This window comes from Rhinoderma darwinii, chromosome 3, assembly GCF_050947455.1.
Source record: "Rhinoderma darwinii isolate aRhiDar2 chromosome 3, aRhiDar2.hap1, whole genome shotgun sequence".
In the NCBI taxonomy this organism is placed as follows: Eukaryota; Metazoa; Chordata; class Amphibia; order Anura; family Rhinodermatidae; genus Rhinoderma; species Rhinoderma darwinii.
Window position 1 is genome coordinate 345,519,911 of NC_134689.1, and position 17,842 is coordinate 345,537,752.

Consider the following 17,842-nt stretch of genomic DNA (forward strand, 5'->3'; position numbering starts at 1 on the left):
GGCAGCTATTTCCTCAGTCAGTGGCTCTACAGCCCTAGATTCAAAGTATGTTCATGCTGAATAAGAAATGACAGAAGAACTTACTGTCCCACTGCTCAGTTAAGGCCCTGTTCACATCTCGTTATTTTCCTATGTCTAGTGTGTACATCGGGAAAGCTTCCTACTTAAACGCTAGACGTGTCTATGGGACTCCATTGGCCCGACGGAGGCCAAAAGAGTGTCCTGTTGGCCTTCTTCGGACTGGTATATGTTAAAATAAATTTTTAAAAGAAAGTATGAAATAGCATAGTAAACTACACTATTCCATCCCATGGGATCCCGCAAAAAAATAAATAAAAATATATATATATATTTATGTATCGCATGGTACAGTATCATTTTTTTTTAACATGTGAGCCTATGGGTGGCCTATGCCACTGTTTGGCATACTTTATACACATTAGCTGAACGTATACATCATGGGCTTCTCAATAGCTTTTCAAGACGTATTCTTTAATTGGATACCAGAATGGGTCTATTTGTGACAGATGTTTAACAGCGGCATCGGTCACCCTTAAGTTGTAATGGTATTTGTTTAATGGATACATTATGAAAAGTGTCATGAGAGTCCATGACATATCTGTTAAATGGATACTACTATAGCCTATGGGTGACCGATGCTATTGTTAGGTATCCGTCATAGTCTCCATTTAACGCATACTTTGACCGCTTTTCCCAGCTTACACATTAAATATAAGCAAAAAACCAAGACGTTAATGAGTCCTAAGCTATTAGGGGGGTGTCTGAACACAAGCCTATCGTCTCCTAAGGCAACCAGCAGACTTGTAAAGAAAGCTCTGGACTATACGATAACTTTTCACTCAGGATTAGTTTAAAGAGAACCTTTCACCTACCCATACATGTGCAGCTGAGTGCAGCATGTAATAGGCAGGGCTGCACAAACCTTGTCTCACTTGAAATAATTTTTCGAACTTCCTCCGTTATTTACGTATCGGTGCCGTTATATTTGGCGCCTGATATGTAAAGAAGCCCCTGAACTATCAATGGGGCATTCTATATAACTAAATGGCAATGGGGCGTGATCTCTTCACTCTGACAATATCCAATCAGCTACGGAGAGTGTCAGGGCGGTTTGCGCTGTGCTCCCTCCCACGAGAACACACACAGACTGAGAGAGCGCTCTCTGCAGAACTACCAGTCTGTGTGTGTTCTCGCGGGAGGGAGCACAGCGCAAGCCACCCTGACACTGTCCGTAGCTAATTGGACAGTGTCAGAGCGAAGACATCACGCCCCCTTGCCATTTAGTAAGATAGAAACACGCCATTGACAGTTCAGGGGCTTATTTACATATCGGGCACCAAATATAATGGCACCAATATGTAAATAACGGAGGAAGATAGGAAAATAATGTAAAGTAAGACAGGGTTTGTGAAGCCCTGCCTATTACATGCAGCACTCAGCTGCATGTGTATGGGCAGGTGAAAGGTTCTCTTTAAGATAAGCAATAAAATGTATTTACAAAGTTACTTAAAGAGAACCTTTCACCTCCCCGTACATGTGCAGCTGAGTGCAGCATGTAATGGGGAGGGCTGCACAAACTCTGGGGCACTTTACATTTTTGTTCCACCTCCCTCCGCTATTTAGATATCGGTGTTGTTATATTTGGTGCCCGATATTTAAATAACCCCCTGAACAGTCAACGGGGCGTGTACTGTCAAGGGGGTGTGTTACTATGACTGTGACACTGTCCAATCAGATATGGACTGTGCCACAGCAAGAGCGAGGAGAGAGAGTGTGTGACTGCAGTCTTTTCACCCAAACTGGCAAGGGGGCGTGTCACTGCTACGGACAGTGTAAGAGCTGGGGAGAGGAGAGTGCGCTCTCATCTCTTCAGCTCTTGTGAGAGATCAGTCTTGTATTGTCTGCCAAACTGGCAAGGGGGCGTGTCACTGCTACGGACAGTGTAAGAGCTGGGGAGAGGAGAGTGCACTCTCATCTCTTCAGCTCTTGCAAGAGATCAGTCTTGTATTGTCTGCCAAACTGGCAAGGGGGTGTGTCTCTGCTACGGACAGTGCAAGCGCTCCCCAGCTCTTACAGTGTCCATAGCAGTGACACGCCCCCTTGTCAGTTCGGGTGAAAAGAATGCAATCGCACACTCTCTCTCCTCGCTCTTGCTGTGGCACTGTCCATATCTGATTGGACAGTGTCATAGCCATAGTAACATGCCCCCTTGCCAGTACACGCCCCGTTGACTGTTCAGGGGATTATTTAAATATTTGGCGCCAAATATAACGGCACCGATATCTAAATAACGAAGGAGGGTAGAAAAAAATGGAAAGTACCCCAGGGTTTGTGCAGCCCTCCCCATTCCATGCTGCACTCAGCTGCACATGTATGGGGAATTGAAAGGTTCTCTTTAACCTTTTGTGTACATTAAATCTATATCTAAAATTAGTCTACAGCAGAGCACTTGTCATGATTTGTTTTTTTAGCCAATCACACAAAGTAAGGAACTCTTTTTTTGTAATTGCTTACTGGGGGCAAAAACTGCACTAGAAAGAACACGCATAAAGACACAGCTTTATAAAACGTAATGACTTAATGAGCAGGCACTTTTTAGCGATTGTACGGACTTGGTAATTCAAGGGCCGGTTGTGATACCCAAATCATTTTTGTAAAAAAAAAATTGTGACGTATAGGACTATTTTGTACTAGCTGTATGGTAATATTTTTTGTTTATTTGTTGTTTTCTTAGAAGCAAATTGTGAAAAAAGTTGAACAAATGACATTTTCTGAATTTCTATTTCACGTTAAACACCTAAATGTCTGGACAAAGGTTAAGACTGCTGTTGGTAGTTTTATGGGAAAAAAAATACTCTTCTATCATTACTGCTGATGAAGTATAAATGTTGGTCAGTGTACTGTATGGGATTCTCTATTACAATACCAATACTTACAAGCTATCCGTACTGATGCCCTTCTACTTTTGGAGGTCCCCAAAATACTCCAAGCAACACATTGGCACCAATAATCCTCAGAACCATGAAAATCCTCCACTTGCTGCCTGGTCACGTTGATCAGGACCTCTACAATTTTAAGACCTGGAAAAACAGAAGCAAACATTTTTTAAAGAATAATATACAAGAAAATAACCGTTAGTTGCAATGTTCTATATGGTAAAAGCCACATGATGAGCTTTGTGGTGCTATTTTCAAAGATGTTTGTAAAGAGCTTGCAGGCAGTCATGATGGCATCTTCACATTCCATTAATAGATAATAATAATGAATAATATTGCAATAACTACGGACTATTTTACCACACTTTACAAACCAGCCTCAGTGTTCCTAAATATATCGGGGAAGTTCTGACTGAATTTCAGTAATAAATTAGAATGATGATAACATTACATTGGTATTACCCCGTTTTGGAGTTTCGCATGGACAGTTTGTAAATGCTAAATAGTGGCAAAACAAGCTCCTAGGTTACCAAACACAAAGGTCAAAGAAGAGAAGCAGATTAGTGAAGGAAAAAATGGAACAGCTGTCATATGACAGCCATCCCTTTTACCTACTGCAATGAAAGTAGTGATAAGAGAGCCTAGCTGATCACATATTGGCATCATGATGTGGCTACTAAGCACACATAGGTCATGTTCACAACTTGTGGATTCTGTAAAGATTTAGGCACCTTGTATGCCCCATTGTGGAAAAAATTCATGCACAATAATGAGCGCTCTACTGATTTTAACTGATTTTAAAATCAGCAGCATATTCATTAATGGCGTGGATTTCACACTGAATAACCACGGAATAGCTCCACGGAATTACTATGCATGGGAAATTGCAGATTATCATTAAAGCAAATCTTGACCACGTGACTATGCCCGTATGCTGATCCCTCCCCTGCCTGAAATAATTTTGAGTCCCCCTGTGAAGTCTCCGAAGTAAAGATTAACCTTCTTATTTATTTTCTATGCCTTCTTCTGCGATTCTGTATAGTGAAAACCCAAACCCATACAGATGCACAGTGGCAGATTATCATATGGGCGGTTCGGGCGGCCGCCCGGGGCCCGAGGCTCCCAGGGGGCCCATGGCAGCCCAAACCGCACATCGTCTTATAAAACTATTCAGCGCGCTAGCGCTGCTAACTGCCGCTACAGAGATGGGGAGAAGGAGCAGGGAATTGGTCGGGGTAGTTAGCAGGCGTTAAGCCCGTCTGCTAGTGCTTAGGACACGCCTTCCTGACAGTGCGGGTTTCGCCATTGAATAACAGAACAGCGACGGACGGCTGTTCTGTTACTCCAAAGCTGGAAGAGAAGAGCCGGGTGGGCGGTCACCGTCGCTGAGGTTAGTACTGGCTGCCGGTTTATCCTCCTGCCCAACTGGTTCCCAATCGCTGGATGTATTTTTATGGCCAGCGGTCAGGGTCCTTAAAACCTTAAACCCCGAGCCATAGACTTTTTACGGCTCGGGTTTTAACTTTCTGCCCGCGCGATCGTGCAGCTGAATGTCGGGTCTCCGGCTGTCAGTGACTGCTGGGGACCCTGAGGAGAGGATAGAAGCAGCTTTCGCTGCTTCTGTCTTCTCCGATGTCTTTTTACACAGCGCTCAATGAACGCCGTGTATAGGAATAAAGACAGCAACAGCGGCGCTGTCTCTATTCCTCCCGGTGATCATGTGATTGGTCACATGATCGCCGGGTGCCGTTACTGACAGACTGCTGCTGGTTCTTACTAGACCCAGCACACAGCACAGCCCTATTAGTGACAATCGTCACTATGAGAGGGCTGATTTCCCCGGTAACTGGGGCTGCTGTGCAGCTCCAGTTACAGTGGAAAAGCATGGTGTAAAAGAAAGAAAAAAAAAAATAAAGTTCCCCAAAGGTCTTTCTTGACCTTTGAGGGACAGACCATAGTAATAAAAAAATAGTAAAGTAAAGTGCAAAAAAAAATTAAATAATAAATACACATAAAATACCCACCTCAAAAAAAAAACGTTCCCCCCCCCGCCAATCATTGTTGTAACGCTAGCGCTGACCCAATTACCCTAATATAGACATGTAGTGTATTAAAATTTACAGTAAACAATGAAGATTACAAATAAAAGGTCTATTTTACGGTAAAACTATGTTATTACCCAAAAAAAATAGCTGAAACGTAAAAAAGCTTATTTTTTTACTATTATTTTCAAACTTTATGAATAAAAATTCTAAAATAACAAAAAAGGTGTGTATAAAAATGATAAAAAAAGAAACCTGCATTGTCTACGGAAAAAACGTCGCAAAACTCACGTCGTTAGCCCAACAAATAAAAAAGTTATAGCCATTTAACTAACGCGTGCTAAAAATGTATATACGGCGTCTGGTCCTGAAGGCTCAAAATAGCACAGTCCTGAACTGGTTAAAGTCACTGGCCGACGTTAGGTGGGGGATTATGCAGTAAGGGGGGGAGGGCTAACCATCTAACTGACGGCAGCTAGCTCTATGGGGGGGATAGTAGTTTCCCCCATAGAGCTTTCTTCAGTCAGTTAGACGCTCAACCCCCCGTTGAGCGTCTAACTGACCGAAGAAAGGGGCCCTTGCAGTATAGTAACTACTGAGGACCCTATGGGGGAAGCCAGGATTATTCCTAGAGCCCTCTGCCTGCAGTCAGATGGTTAGACCCCCTTGCAGTATAACTCTCCCCCCCCCCCATAGAGCTCTCAGCAGTTATTATATTTTTTTTTATTTTATTTTTTTTATAAAAATGTGTGTTTGGTGCAACTTTGTAATTACGTTTTATTAAAAAATATTTTCACTTTTTGAGATACAGCTGCTTTGTATCCTGTATCCGTCAGGTCAGCAGGACTGACGGGATCAGTGAAACGGGCCCTGCGCTAAATTATAATCTTAGATGTGATAGATTTGAGGTAGATCCGATTCCTGCGTGTCACTGATCCTGTCAGTCCTGCTGACCTGACGGATACAGGATACAAAGCAGCTGTATCTGAAAAAGTAAAAATATTTTTTAATAAAATCAATCAATCACACTGATACACAAACATACATTATATATATATATATATATATATATATATATATATATATATAATATAAAGTTTTTAAATGTGTACATGTGGCACTATATACAAGGGGGAGCACTGTGTGGCACTATATACAAGGGGGAGCGCTGTATGGCACTATATACAAGGGGGAGCGCAGTGTGGCACTATATACAAAGGGGAGGGCTGTGTAGTGCTATCCACAGTGGTATGTGTGTGGCGCTCTTTATAGGGGGGGCTTTTTGGTGCTATTTACAAGAGGGGGAGGGCTGTGTGGCGTTCTCTACAGGGGGGCTGTATGGCACTATCTGTAGGGGGCTGTTTGTAACGCTCTCTACGGGGGGATGTGTGATATATAGAGGGGCTGTGTATGGCGATATCTATGGGGGTGTGTAATATCTACAGGGGATGTGTGTGGCACTATGTACAGGGGGCTGTGTGTATGTGGTGTTTTACAGTGTGTGGTATTATTATATTCAGGCGCGTAGTGTTTGGTGCTATAATATTTAGGGGTACAGTATGTGGCACCATGATAACTTTATTTTCATTTATAGGTGTGGAAATGTTGGAAAAGTGAGGAGACGTCTGAGTGGCAAATTCTGCAGAAATGAGTCATGGCCGGGAGAAGTCATCATGAGCGCTGGACCGGATGGAGAAGAAAAGAGGAAAAAAACTACTAGAATCTGAGACGTCGTCACCTGTGAGTCACTAGATTTATAGAGAATCTGTCACCTCTCCTGACATGTTTATTATAGGACATCCTTGTATTTCATAAAAAGTCTTTCTACAGTCCAGGACTGATAGACAATTCCCCTTGTAAGGAGGATGCGTCCCTGCACAGTGTGATACTGTCAGTATGTAGGGACACAGCCCTGTGACAAGGGAAATCGTAACACTGTTAATGCTTGCCCAAAAAAGTAGTGTTAAAAATAGTTACGGTGCGGCAGGGCGGCGGTGAGGAAGGGGGGCCCAAGTTTGGGTAGCAGCCCAGGGCCCATGGTCTACTTAATCCGCCACTGCAGATGTAGCAAGGTTTAACTTGATTCTGATCATTTTCTGCAGCGTGATTTCACCCAACAAAAGCTAATGTAAAAGTCAAGTTAAAGTTTCTTGCCACAGTGTATTCAACGTGTTAAGATTGCTATATCTGTATGCAACGGGAATAGTTGGGTGATAATCACATATACTAGCATTAAATAAAGCTTTTATGTGCGCATGTAGATATGGGCTGTTCACGTTTAATTAATGCCTATTCATGCCAGCTTGACCTAGACATGTGAGGCATAGATGTATGCATAAGTACTGTTACATATCTAAGGAATACAGCAAGAAATTTATTAAATACAGTGAAGGAAATAAGTATTTGATCCCTTGCTGATTTTGTAAGTTTGCCCACTGTCAAAGTCATGAACAGTCTAGAATTTTTAGGCTCGGTTAATTTTACCAGTGAGAGATAGATTATATTTAAAAAAAAACAGAAAATCACATTGTCAAAATTATATATATTTATTTGCATTGTGCACAGAGAAATAAGTATTTGATCCCTTTGGCAAACAAGACTTAATACTTGGTGGCAAAACCCTTGTTGGCAAGCACAGAAGTCAGACGTTTTTTGTAGTTGATGATGAGGTTTGCACACATGTTAGATGGAATTTTGGCCCACTCCTCTTTGCAGATCATCTGTAAATCATTAAGATTTCGAGGCTGTCGCTTGGCAACTCGGATCTTCAGCTCCCTCCATAAGTTTTCGATGGGATTAAGGTCTGGAGACTGGCTAGGCCACTCCATGACCTTAATGTGCTTCTTTTTTAGCCACTCCTTTGTTGCCTTGGCTGTATGTTTCGGGTCATTGTCCTGCTGGAAGACCCAGCCACGAGCCATTTTTTATGTCCTGGTGGAGGGAAGGAGGTTGTCACTCAGGATTTTACGGTACATGGCTCCATCCATTCTCCCATTGATGCGGTGGAGTAGTCCTGTGCCCATAGCAGAGAAACACCCCCAAAACATAATGTTTCCACCTCCACGCTTGACAGTGGGGACGGTGTTCTTTGGGTCATAGGCAGCATTTCTCTTCCTCCAAACACGGCGAGTTGAGTAAATGCCAAAGAGCTCAATTTTAGTCTCATCTGACCACAGCACCTTCTCCCAATCACTCTCAGAATCATCCAGATGTTCATTTGCAAACTTCAGACGGGCCTGTACATGTGCCTTCTTGAGCAGGGGGACCTTGCGGGCACTGCAGGATTTTAATCCATTACGGCGTAATGTGTTACCAATGGTTTTCTTGGTGACTGTGTTCCCAGCTGCCTTGAGATCATTAACAAGTTCCCCCCGTGTAGTTTTCGGCTGAGCTCTCACCTTCCTCAGGATCAAGGATACCCCACGAGGTGAGATTTTGCATGGAGCCCCAGATCGATGTCGATTGACAGTCATTTTGTATGTCTTCCATTTTCTTACTATTGCACCAACAGTTGTCTCCTTCTCACCCAGCGTCTTACTTATGGTTTTGTAGCCCATTCCAGCCTTGTGCAGGTCTATGACCTTGTCCCTGACATCCTTAGATAGCTCTTTGGTCTTGCCCATGTTGTAGAGGTTAGAGTCAGACTGATGAATTGAGTCTGTGGACAGGAGTCTTTTATACAGGTGACCATTTAAGACAGCTGTCTTTAATGCAGGCACCAAGTTGATTTGGAGCATGTAACTGGTCTGGAGGAGGCTGAACTCTTAATGGTTGGTAGGGGATCAAATACTTATTTCTCTGTGCACAATGCAAATAAATATATATAATTTTGACTATGTGATTTTCTTTATTTTTTTTAATATAATCTATCTCTCACTGGTAAAATTAACCTAGCCTAAATATTCTAGACTGTTCATGACTTTGACAGTGGGCAAACTTACAAAATCAGCAAGGGATCAAATACTTATTTCCTTCACTGTATGTTATGTTAAAAATAAGCAGTTCATGTAGGAATCTCATATGTATGCTTACGCAACACTAAAAGAGTTATTATATATAGTAGAAGCAATTATGTTAAATTCTAAAGGATTTTGTGCAGTACAAAAAATTTGTAGGAATAAAAATACAGATGTTTATGATGTGGGGGTGGAAATAATGAAGCATTTCTTTAGATTTACAGTACTGTAATTGCATGGTTACATCAAAGCTTGGGTGAGATCCAGTTCATTTTGTGTATTAAGAAATTCTGGATATTATATTATAATCAATTTGTACAACATATACTATGTATCCTGGAACTTGTAGTGATATAACTTAGAGCCATTAACTCATTAGTGTGGCTCCAGCTCTGGACCCAGGAAAGGTAAGTATAAGAATTGCTTTGCTTTTTTATGTGTTACTAATTTTTTTTGTGTGTTTGTGTTTTTTTAAAGGTTTGGTCGTTGAACTACTTTGGATTCGAGGACTACTTCAATGACAGCGTTTTTTTTATTTTCAATAAAATGGTTAATGAAGGTTGTGTGTTTTGTTTTTATTTGAATAAAATGTTTTTTCTATGTCCTTGTATTTTTTTAAACTTTATCACTACCGCCCTAGTAATGGCTGCTGGCTGATTGACATCTTCCATTACTAAGGCGGGGCTTAATGTAAACCTGTGAAAAAGTTAACACTAACCTGGATTATTACTCCGGTACCCACCGCCACCAGGGGTGACGGGAAGAGCCAGATACGATCCAGTACCCGACCATCTGTAGTCCCCCCCATTTTTCATAACCAGCCAGATACAACATAGCAGCAGCAGGCTAGTATTACCAGGGTGGGAAGGCCCACAGTTTTTGGGCTTTCCCAACTTAATAATACCAGCCTGCAGGCGCCCAAGTACCCGACCATCACTTAAGATGGTCGGGTACTGGATCGTATCCGGCTCTTCAACTGGTGGCGGTGGGTATTGAGGTAATAATGGTGGTTAGTGTTAGCCTCTGCAATGGACGCTGTCAATCATCCAGCAGCTATTACTAAGGCGATAGTAATAAAGTTTAAAAAAAATTGAAATAACAAAACTCCCACACAACCCTCGTTAACCATTTTGTTGAGAATAAAAACAGCCGTCATCGATGTAGTCCTCGAATCTGACGTAGTCCAATGACCGAACCTGTAAAAAAACACAACACTTAAATGCAGGGCCCATGTGTGATACTGTCTGTCGGACTCTGTATCTAAGCCTACCACAAGGTAGGCTTAGATACAGCGTCCAGCAGACAGTAATCTTATAGAGTATAAGATTACTGTCTGCTGGAGCCTAATATCAAAGCCTACCATGTGGTAGGCTTAGATACAGGTCCCATCAGACAGGATCACACATGGGCCCACACATTAATAGCACTATTTCTATTTTTGCAGATGACACCAAGCTATGTAGTAATGTTCAGTCTATGGAAGATGTTCATAAATTGGAAGCGGATTTAAACAAACAGTGTTTGGGCGTCCACTTGGCAAATTAAGTTTAATGTAGATAAATGTAAAGTTATGCATCTGGGTACCGACAATCTTCATGCATCATATGTCGTAGGGGGAGCTACACTGGGGGAGTCACTTGTTGAGAAGGATCTGGATGTACTTGTAAAACCTAAACTAAATAACAGCGTGCAATGTCAATCAGCTGCTTCAAAGGCCAGCAGGATATTGTCGTGTATTAAAAGACGCATGGACTCACGGAACAGGGATGTAATATTGCCACTTTACAAAGCATTAGTAAGGCCTCATATAGAATATGCAGTTCAGTTCTGGGCTCCAGTTCATAGAAAGGATGCGCTGGAGTTGGAAAAAATACAAAGAAGAGCAACAAAGCTAATAAGGAGCATGGAGACTCTAAGTTATGAGGAAATATTAAAAGAATTAAACCTATATAGCCTTGAAAAAAAGACGACTAAGGGGGGACATGCCTAACTTATATAAATATATTAATGGCACATACAAAAAATATGGTGAGATCCTGTTTTTTGTAAAACTCCCTCAAAAAACAAGGGGGCACCCCCTCCGGCTGGAGAAAAAAGGGTTCAATCTGCAGAGGCGACAAGCCTTCTTTACTATAAGAGCTGTGAATCTATGGAATAGTCTACCGCAGGAGCTGGTCACAGCAGGGACAGTAGATGGCTTTAAAAAAGGCTTAGATAATTCCCTAGAACAAAAAAAATATTATCTCCTATGTGTAGCAATTTTTCCCTTCCCTTTTCCCATCCCTTGGTTGAACTTGATGAACATATGTCTTTCTTCAACCGTACTAACTATGTAACTATGTGGTCATGGTAATATTCTAAGATACAGGGCCCCAACAGACAGTAATCTTATACAAGATTACTGTCTGCTGGGGCCCTGTATCTAAGCTTGCCATGTGGTAGGCATAGATACAGGGTCCATCAGATAGGATTACACATGGGTCATAAATCTAAGCCTATTATGTGGTTGACTTAGATACAGGGCCCAGCGGAGAGGATCACACCTTCTAAGCCTACCACATTTTAGGCGTAAAGGGGTTGTCCAGTCCCTAAAAATTGATGGCCTATCCTCAGGATAGGCCATAAATAGCGAATTGGTCGGGGTCCATTTGCCGGGACTCCCGCCAATCAGCTGCTTTGAAGGGCAATTCACAGTGAGCAAGTGACTGGAATGAAGGGTGTGCAGCGCTCATACGAGCGCTGCACCCCCTTCAAACCAGCCGATTGGCGGGGGTCCTGGCAGTCGGACGCTGACCCATCAGCTATTGATGCCCTGTCCTGAAGATAGGTCATCAATTTTTAGGGACTGGACAACCCTGGCCCCAGCAGACAGTAATAGTATACTTACCCTCCTCTTTGGCTCCGGCCGCAGCGGAGATCCTGACTCCTACCAGCATTGCGATGTTGTGCGGTTTATTGATCCAAACAAGTATATAAGTATAATGACAGGAAAGGTGTAGGCTTTGGTTTCAGCCAATCTTCTACAATGTGATAATGACTCTGATTCAGCCAATGAGAACATTTCAATGTATTATAATAATTCTTCACCCTCCAAGCCCCAGGTGGCCTGAACCTTGTCCCATGGGAAGACACACATTTCAGAGACACAAGTTAAAGAATGGAGACTGCAGATAAGTTTAAATCATTTAAACAGAGGGCTGAATCCCCTTCCCTCATGGTAAACAATGTCATTGTTCATTTGACCAAGGCTATTTGATCTGCTCCTTACAAGAGTAATAAAACATTCAATTCAAGAACACATAACATAGAATTGCTTCAGGACATCTGCTGACATATTACTTTTTACTTATTAATCTCAAGATGGCTCCTTCAGGCCAAAAGATGGATTCCAACGATCCAAAATGGACGCCTACCATACAAGATGGAGTCCATGCAAAATGTTATATTTTAAACATATTCTAATCACTTTCACAATTGGTTAAAATAGATAGCCAGCGGAAGACTGAACAGCAAACAGTGGACAAGAAACATAAAACATACGTTCCCTCTGATGCGTTTCTAGCTCTCAAGAGCCATTACTCATAGATATCCTATCTATGAGTAATGGCTCTTGAGAGCTAGAAACGCGTCAGAGGGAACGTATGTTTTATGTTTCTTGTCCACTGTTTGCTGTTCAGTCTTCCGCTGGCTATCTATTTTAACCAATAAAGAGGATTTTTTCATGTTCCACAAGGAGTGCTGAACCTTTTCCTTCTGGATTGTTGTTTCTACAGCGTGGAGATCGCTGTTTTCTTCGTGCACCTAGGAGGGTGAGCTGACATTTCCATATATTTCCCAGTTACTATAGTAACTTTTTATAGACGTGGTGCTAGAGGCCACGGGCCCCCCTGGATTTGGGGCCTGGTAGCAATTGCGACCGCTGTGACCCCTATAGTTACGCCACTGAGAGTGACGCTCTAAACAATGTTCTGTTGGGAAACCTTGGGTGCTGGCATACATGTGATTGTTACTTTGACACATTCCACCTACCTAAACATTATTGCCGCCCAAGTACACCCCTAAATGACAATGGTATTCCCTAAACGCAATGGCTTCTTTCAGCATAATCATGCACTCCCCCACACTGCAAAACTTGTTCAGGAATGGTATTAAAAACACAACACGTTGTTGACTTGACCTCCAAACTCCACTGATCTTAATCTGATCGATCATCTGCGGAATGTGCTGGAAAAATAAATCCAATCCATGAGGTCTCCCCTAAAAATTTACAGGACTTACAGGACTTGTTGCTAACGTCTTGGTGCCTGATACCACAGGACACATTCAGAGGTCTGGTGGAGCCCCTGACTCTAAGGCTAAATTTGGATATGTCCTATGAATGACAACCCTCTGTTTTTTTTGTCCTTAAACCAGTTATTTGCCCATTTACACATAAGCCCCACCATCCAATTTTTTTGCTGGAATAGTATTAAATGCATAAAAGGTATCTAATATTTTACATCTCATGTATATGGGAATTGCCCACAGAGTATGTCCTACATGTAGTTTATGAGAACAATTCTCCTCATCCAATAATCAACTACATATTAAACACCCCCCCCCTCATTCCAGCAGCAAACGTGAAGAAAGATGAATGATATAGTGCTAGTCCTGTAAGTTAAAAAGCCAGCCGTTATCTTGTATGTGGACACCAGCCTTGCCTGGCCTAAACCTGGTGTTTAATAGTCACGAAGCTTCTACCAAGCATATGTTCCCATAATCCCCTTATCTCCTCATTATCACTGCTTTGAAATGTCCATCAGCAGCAGCGTGCTGGGGCGTCTCTTGCCAAATGTGTTTTCTTCCTTTGCACCTGGCTGGGAATGTGGAGGCATAGGGATGATAAATGGAGCAGCGTCTCCAGTCTTCAAAGCAGTTTACAAGGCTCACTGGGTGCAGACGTGTGTATGTAAATGCAGAAGTCATTGTAATCCACAAATACAGTATACATTTGAAGTCAGGTAACTACTTTGGTGCCACACAATATACAGATATAACAGAGCTGAGTTTGTCACGAAGTCGTAATGTTATCAGTGGTTTTCCATATGACTGAAGATAAAGCCATTGATTTAACTTAATTTAAGTAGTTATCATTTTGCACATGTAACGTGACCAATTCAACCCTGCTTCATCTGTGTAAATATATATATTCATATACACTACCGTTCAAAAGTTTAGGGTCACTTAGAAATTTCCTTATTTTTTAAAGAAAAGCACAGTTTTTTTTCAATGAAGATAACATTAAATTAATCAGAAATACACTCTATACATTGTTAATGTGCTAAATGACTATTCTAGCTGCAAACGTCTGTTTTTTAATGCAATATCTACATAGGTGTATAGAGGACCATTTCCAGCAACCATCACTCCAGTGTTCTAATGGTACATTGTGTTTGCTAACTGTGTTAGAAGGCTAATGGATGATTAGAAAACACTTGAAAACCCTTGTGCAATTATGCTAGCACCGCTGTAAACAGTTTTGCTGTTTAGAGGAGCTATAAAACTGACCTTCCTTTGAGCTAGTTGAGAATCTGGAAAAAGAGAGCTTTTATGTGAAACTCGACAGTCTATTCTTGTTCTTAGAAATGAAGGCTATTCCATGCGAGAAATTGTCAAGAAACTGAAGATTTCCTACAACGGTGTGTACTACTCCCTTCAGAGGACAGCACACACAGGCTCTAACCAGAGTAGAAAGAGAAGTGGGAGGCCCCGCTGCACAACTGAGCAACAAGACAAGTACATTAGAGTCTCTAGTTTGAGAAATAGACGCCTCACAGGTCCTCAACTGGCAGCTTCATTATAAAGTACCCGCAAAACGCCAGTGTCAACATCTACAGTGATACATCTACAGAGGCGACTCCGGGATGCTGGCCTTCAGGGCAGAGTGGCAAAGAAAAAGCCATATCTGAGACTGGCTAATAAAAGGAAAAGATTAATATGGGCAAAAGCACACAGACATTGGACAGAGGAAGATTGGAAAAAAGTGTTATGGACAGACGAATCGAAGTTTGAGGTGTTTGGATCACACAGAAGAACATTTGTGAGACGCAGAACAACTGAAAATATGCTGGAAGAGTGCCTGACGCCATCTGTCAAGCATGGTGGAGGTAATGTGATGGTCTGGGGTTGCTTTGGTGCTGGTAAAGTGGTAGATTTGTACAAGGTAAAAGGGATTGTGAATAAGGAAGGCTATCACTCCGTTTTGCAACGCCATGCCATACCCTGTGGACAGCGCTTGATTGGAGCCAATTTCACCCTACAACAGGACAATGACCCAAAGCACACCTCGAAATTATGCAAAAACTATTTAGGGAAGAAGCAGGCAGCTGGTATTCTATCTGTAATGGAGTGGCCAGCGCAGTCACCAGATCTCAACCCCATAGAGCTGTTGTGGGAGCAGCTTGACCGTATGGTACGCAAGAAGTGCCCACCAAGCCAATCCAACTTGTGGGAGGGGCTTCTGGAAGCATGGGGTGTAATTTCTCCCGATTACCTCAGCAAATTAAAAGCTAGAATGCCAAAGGTCTGCAATGCTGTTATTGCTGCAAATGGATCATTCTTTGACGAAAGCAAAGTTTGAAGGAGAAAATTATTATTTCAAATAAAAATCATTATTTCTAACCTTGTCAATGTCTTGACTATATTTTAGAATTTTGTGTTTTCCATGAAAACTCACACTTATATTTATCAAATGAGTTGCAAATTGACTAGAAAATATAGTCAAGACATTGACAAGGTTAGAAATAATGATTTTTATTTCAAATAATAATTTTCTCCTTCAAACTTTGCTTTCGGCAAAGAATGCTGCATTTGCAGCAATTACAGCATTGCAGACCTTTGGCATTCTAGCTGTTAATTTGCTGAGGTAATCGGGAGAAATTTCACCCCATGCTTCCAGAAGGCCCTCCCACAAGTTGGACTGGCTTGATGGGCACTTCTTGCGTACCATATGGTCAAGCTGCTCCCACAACAGCTCTATGGGGTTGAGATCTGGTAACTGCGCTGTCCACTCCATTACAGATAGAATACCAGCTGCCTGCTTCTTCCCTAAATAGTTCTTGCATAATTTGGAGGTGTGCTTTGGGTCATTGTCCTGCTGTAGGATGAAATTGGCTCAAATCAAGCGCTGTCCACAGGGTATGGCATGGCGTTGCAAAATGGAGTGATAGCCTTCCTTATTCAAAATCCCTTTTACCTTGTACAAATCTCCCACTTTACCAGCACCAAAGCAACCCCAGACCATCATATTACCTCCACCATGCTTGACAGATGGCGTCAGGCACTCTTCCAGCATCTTTTCAGTTGTTCTGCGTCTCACAAATGTTCTTCTGTGTGATCCAAACACCTCAAACTTCGATTCGTCTGTCCATAACACTTTTTTCCAATCTTCCGCTGTCCAATGTCTGTGTGCTTTTGCCCATATTAATATTTTCCTTTTATTAGCCAGTCTCAGATATGGCTTTTTCTTTGCCACTCTGCCCTGAAGGCCAGCATCCCGGAGTCGCCTCTTCACTGTAGATGTTGACACTGGCGTTAGAGCCTGTTTGTGCTGTCCTCTGAAGGGAGTAGTACACACCGTTGTAGGAAATCTTCAGTTTCTTGGCAATTTCTCGCATGGAATAGCCTTCATTACTAAGAACAAGAATAGACTGTTGAGTTTCATATGAAAGCTCTCTTTTTCTAGCCATTTTGAGAGTTTAATCGAACCCACAAATGTAATGCTCCAGATTCTCAACTAGCTCAAAGGAAGGTCAGTTTTATATCTCCTCTAAACAGCAAAACTATTTACAGCGGTGCTAACATAATTGCACAAGGGGTTTCAAGTGTTTTCTAATCATCCATTAGCCTTCTAACACAGTTAGCAAACACAATGTACCATTAGAACACTGGAGTGATGGTTGCTGGAAATGGGCCTCTATACACCTATGTAGATATTGCATTACAAACCAGATGTTTGCAGCTAGAATAGTCATTTAGCACATTAACAATGTATAGAGTGTATTTTTAATTAATTTAATGTTATCTTCATTGAAAAAAACTGTGCTTTTCTTTAAAAAATAAGGAAATTTCTAAGTGACCCTAAACCTTTGAACGGTAGTGTGTATATATATATAGATAGATAGATAGATAAATAAATATATGTATATGCATCATTGTGCTGAATACATCTAGAAATGGACGTTTATCTATATGTGAGTGTTCAGAACTGAAAAATGCTGTGTTAGTTGGGGGTTAATGCTGAGGAGGGAGATACATGTGGAACAATAACATACTGTATATGATAAGAGTCAAGAGGAAAGTAACAGTTGGAAGGACCACCATGAAAACCTAGACTAAAATCGAGAAGAAAGAGAGCTTTATTTTTTGGTAGTTACACTTTAGGCTGCCTCATCTGCACAGTTATTTTCCAGCTGTATACAAGTAGAATCATTCAATAGATTGTTATGGATTAGGAAATCTTTATGTGCTCCCAATCAGTCAATAAGTTGATCTGGACGCACAATTAGCATTCATGGTGAGCATTCAATTGTTACTCTGACCCAAGTTTAGGGATCAATTGAGTGGGTTCCTAAGTACTCCATTGACTTGTATAGAGTTCATTTAATTTGGGTAGATGATTGATCGGCTGCAATTAGAAAAGAAAACGCTGGATTCACACATTGCATATTTGTTGCATAATTGTTGCAGATTTTGTTACAGGTTTGTGAGACAAAGCCAGAAGTCAAAAGGAATGGGAAATATAAAGGAACAGCTTTTTTTATACTTTATTTCTAATATTTTCTTGAATTCCATAATAATCAATCAAAACAAAATACAACAATACAGAAACAGTAAAAAAAAAAATCGA

The 17,842-nt window shown here is 41.5% G+C and overlaps 1 protein-coding gene across 2 annotated transcripts in view; it reads right to left on the reverse strand.

Moving 5' to 3' along the window:
* UNC5D (unc-5 netrin receptor D) overlaps positions 1–17,842 on the reverse strand; it is a 601,240-nt gene that overhangs the window by 357,041 nt on the left and 226,357 nt on the right. For both annotated transcript variants that reach the window (XM_075858460.1, XM_075858459.1), the window contains exon 3: positions 2,958–3,101. In XM_075858460.1, the coding sequence (XP_075714575.1) occupies positions 2,958–3,101 (144 nt within the window). The remainder of the gene's footprint in view (positions 1–2,957; positions 3,102–17,842) is intronic.